The sequence below is a fragment of the Carassius gibelio genome, chromosome A15 (assembly GCF_023724105.1).
Source record: "Carassius gibelio isolate Cgi1373 ecotype wild population from Czech Republic chromosome A15, carGib1.2-hapl.c, whole genome shotgun sequence".
NCBI lineage: Eukaryota > Metazoa > Chordata > Actinopteri > Cypriniformes > Cyprinidae > Carassius > Carassius gibelio.
In genome coordinates, this window is record NC_068385.1 from 771795 (window position 1) to 776659 (window position 4865).

At 29.4% G+C, this 4865-nt stretch overlaps 1 protein-coding gene across 1 annotated transcript in view; it reads right to left on the bottom strand.

The window, feature by feature from the left end:
• LOC128028809 (potassium/sodium hyperpolarization-activated cyclic nucleotide-gated channel 4-like) overlaps window positions 1-4865 on the bottom strand; it is a 36444-nt gene that overhangs the window by 22339 nt on the left and 9240 nt on the right. The window contains exon 2 of the mRNA XM_052616144.1: window positions 3810-4233. Coding sequence (XP_052472104.1) covers window positions 3810-4233 — 424 coding nt within the window. The remainder of the gene's footprint in view (window positions 1-3809; window positions 4234-4865) is intronic.

Genomic DNA, 4865 nt, shown 5'->3' on the forward strand with positions numbered 1-4865 from the left:
AACTAATTCATTTCATGAATGCATTAAAACTTCAAATTATAGCATCGTTTATCCTGGTGTTGCTTAGTGAAGATCTGAAGCATGCAATAGATTCAGTGTCTTCAAGTTTCACAATTAAAATGTCAGCTGCAGTTTTATTACCCATAAAAGACTTCAGAAAGTCACTCAAAGCTGAGGATAAATCCAGCAGACAACAGACAGCTCACGAGGGCTTTGAATTTGGTGAAATGGAAACAGACTGCAGAGTAATTAAAATGAGAAGTGCTCTGGGTAGATTGTGGAAATCCTCTCTAATTTGGGCGTATTATAAAGTCATTATTGTGAATCAGGGGAATGAAGACTATAATGTGTCTTGTCTGAACGGCGAGGGGCGAATCTACAAATGTATAATATATGAACAAAGTCAAAGTTACATGCAATCTGAGCCTTCATAAAAATAATCATAACGATATTCATCCATTGGCAGCTGTCACTAAAAACACTGGGCTTTAGAATTTGTTTAGAATAGCACATCAACTACTATTTAAAATATTACAAAATTAAAAATTAAAAATTCAATTAAAATAAATACAGATTAATCAATTAATTAATTGAAATAAATTAATTAAAATGTTTATGTTTAGAATGAATATATATATAATCGATCCATCAAAACTAATAAAAAATTTTTTTTAATTAAATAATTTAAAGAAATAAAATAAATAATTAAAATCTTTGTTTAGAATAGCACATTTGAAAAAAAAAACATAATATAAAAAATTTATTACAATAAATAAAATAATTAAAATACTACATCACCTACAGTTTAAAAAATAAAAATAAAATTAATTAAAAAAATTACTTAAAAAAATAATAATAATACATTAATGAATGATAATAAATACATTTTAAAAATTAAAAATATTTCAAATAAATAAATTAAATTAATTAATTGCAATTTTATGTTTAGAATGGCACGTTACAAAATATTAGATTTTTTTTATATTAAAATTTCTTAAAATAAAAATTTAATTAAGTAAGAGACATGATTTAAAAGAAATAATTAAAATGTTTGTTTAGAATGGCAAAAATAATTTCACACACACACACACATATGTATAATAAATAAAATACATTATAATAAATTAATTATTTAAAATCTTTGTTTAAAATACTACATCACCTACTATTTTAAAAATAAAACATTAAATAAATAGAACAAACACATTGAAATAACTACAGTAATTAATGAAATTATGAAAATATTTTTTTATAAAACAAAATATTTAAAATAAATGAACAATTTTTGTATTTTTAGAACAGCACATGATCTTCTAATTATTACAGTTCCTCACACACAGTGTTCACTGCACACTGCACTTGTGATTGTCCATCAATATATTGTGTATAGTATACAAACTGGAAATGAATGAGTATTACAGCACGTCTAGACAATGAGGGTGTTTGATTCTTTATTAACATGCTTTTAGAGCCCGTCTGCTGTGTGCATATTTTTATTACATATTCACATTTGCAAATTCCCCTTTTATGTTCGCAAACCGTCTTACATCCCTTAAATACGCTGTTAAACCCAGTTTCTTCCTCCTCCTGCAGACTTCAGTCTATGTCTACAAGCCTAGATTGAGTAGATTTGTGTTTTTGAAGAACCTCAGGGAGCTCTGTGTCATCCTGAACATCACGCTCTTCATCCAGAACATCTGATCTCTGTGACACCAGCCATAAATCAGAGCAATCCCAGATGCAGATATTAATAGAGACGGACTCCCTGGCTTCACTCAATAAACACAGACAGACGGCCCATCAACCGAAGCTCCACGGACGGCTCCGAAACGATCCCGCACACTAAGCTCAGAGACATCGTTTGTGAGAGGGACTGCTTCAGCTCTTAAAAACAGTCACTCAATTAAAACTTGGATGGTTTGCTCAGATTGAGTCACGCAAAAAGCCTTCATCAGAGTTTGAGTTAATAACATGCTGACTAACTGGATTCACTTACAATAAAATAAATAGAATGGCACATCACCTACTATTTAAAAAACAAAAATACTTAAAAATTAATAGATAGATAAATATATAAATGTTTTTATTAACTGATTGACATGCAGTCAAACACATGTAATGATAAATAATCTAAATAATCAATATAAAGACAGCAAATTTCATGTATGCCAAATTACTGAAATAATAAAAAAACTGAATATTTTAAAAATGATTAAGATTCTGTGACTGAAATAAGGAATAACAGGTTATAATAGATATCACATGGATCACAATCGATTTCAAATCACTAATATATGTGTGTGTGTGTGTGTGTGTGTGTGTGTGTGTGTGTGTGTGTGTGTGTGTGTATTATTTGTATATCTTATTTTTCAAACTATACTCATATTTGCTAGCTAAGATCAATCATATAAATAGGAAGAGAATATGATACAATGTGCCATCCATTAATTTTATATGTATCTATTTATGTAAATATTTGGAGTAACACTAAAGACTGAATCTAAAATGACACATATTTAAGAACTCCATTAAAGGAGCAGTTCACCCAAAATACAAAAAGTCATCAAAGTCATATTATGTGTAAAAAAATTAAAAGATTGAGTACATGAAATTTTAGAGGTGTTAAAAGAAATGCACATTAATAATAATAAATATTATTATTGTTACTATTCATTTTTGTGGCTGTGTTGTCTGTGTTGTATTTTTGAAGGTCAGAAGTGCTTGAGTCCTAATTAAATGATTTTGTATATAATTATTTTTATTAAAATAAATGTATAATAATAATAATAATAATAATAATATTAGTTTTTCTAATTACATATATTATATTTTAATAATTATAATTAATTTTATTCATTTTTGTGGTTGTCTGCCGTTTCTGAAGGTCAGAGTTTTTTTTTTTAAATATTAAAATAAATATACATTAATAATAATAATAATAATAATAAGAATAAGAATAATAATAATAATACATTTTTGTGCTCATGTTATATGGCATTTTTGAAAGTCAAGATGTGCTAGAGTCCTAATTAAATTATTGTGTAAATAAATGCACATTAATATTTATTATAATAATTATTTATTTTATTGCTATTATTAAATTTTTGAATAGTTTTATAATAATTGTTAATATATAATTTTTATCATACATTTCTGTGGTATTCTCTGGAATTTATGAAGGTCTGAAGTGTTTGAGTTCTAATGATATTATTGTGTATATTTGTTTTTTATTAAAATTAATGTAAAATAATAATAATAATAGTTTTTAAAATTACATATATTATATTCTAATAATTATAATTACTTATATTAATCTTTTTTTTTGTGGTGGTGTTGTCTGGCATTTGACCATTGAAGGTCAGGCGTTTTATTTATTTATTATTATTATAAATATTCATTAATAATAATAATAATAATAATAATAATAATAATAATAATAATAATAATAATAATAATATTTTTGTGGTAATGTTCTAATTACATTTTTGTATACATTAAGATTTATTAAAATAAATTCACATGAATAATAATAATAATAATAATAATAATAATAATAATAATAATAATAATAATAATTTTTCATTTTAATGTTATTATTTTATAATTTTATAATAATATTTTATATATTATTATGATTATTTTTGTATTAATTTGTCTTAATTGTCTTGTCTTAATTAATTATTTGGCATTTTCGAAGGTCTGAAGTGTTTGAGTCCTAATGATATTTCTCTGTATATTCTTTTTAGAATGATTAAATGAAATGTAGACAGTGAATGCGGTTTTAAATCGATGGAAACACGTCCTCTCACCTCCTCCCACTGATGAATGTAGCGTATGAGCCGCGAGAGTCGCAGAAGTCGCAGCAGACTGAGGATCTTCGCGAAGCGTACGATGCGCAGAGCTCGCGCCGTCTTGTAGAAATCCGAATCGATGCGCGTCTCCACAATGAGGAAGATATAGTCCACGGGGATGGAGGAGATGAAGTCCACCACGAACCACGAGCGCAGATATTTGATCTTGATCCGCTGAGGGTCCAGAATGATCTCCGCGTTGTCCTCCTTTACGATCCCCGTGCGGAAGTTCAGCACCAGGTCCAAGAGGAAGAAGGTGTCGGAAACCACGTTGAAGACGATCCACGGCGGCGTGTGCTCGTCCTTGAAGAAGGTGATGCCCACGGGGATGACGATGAGATTTCCCACCATCAGGAGGAGCATGGTGAGATCCCAGTAAAACCTGGAGGAGAATTACAGCCAGAAGTCAGTGCATTCAAAAACTGTAAAATGTAGTGGCAAATAAAAAGTGTCAATGTCTGTTAAATTCAGAATTTAGATGTTTTTAACTCAAAAACATAGTGTCTATAATCTACAGTAGGTGGCCAGACTATCTGGGCCTTACCGCCGCACATACCGCCGGCGCGGTGCCGCGGCGGTAACTGTAATTCAGTCGCGTGTTAAAATCATTCGCGAAACTACCGCCAGGTGGCGCATATTCATCTGTGAATATTAAATATTAAATATATTAAATATTTAAACTATAGTGTTTTTCTTTCATTTTCCGTGACTGAAGCAGTCAAATGTAACACATCAGCAAGGCAAAACTGACGTCTATTTGCGAAAATGTGCCCGCGGCGGTAAAAAGGGCCTTTTGAACGGCTACTTAGTCTATAATAACACTTCCTCCAGTGAAGAAAAGTGCACCTGCTGTTGTCTCTCACATTAAAATCCAGTCGCAGATTTATTTACAGCTGTTTAAACGCTGCTTGATCTGTGCAGATTTCTCTCCTGATTCAGACCAGAACACTTTATCACCGGAGGAAGTGTTATTATGGATTGATGTTTGTTTCCCACAAAGTGTATTTTGGTCAT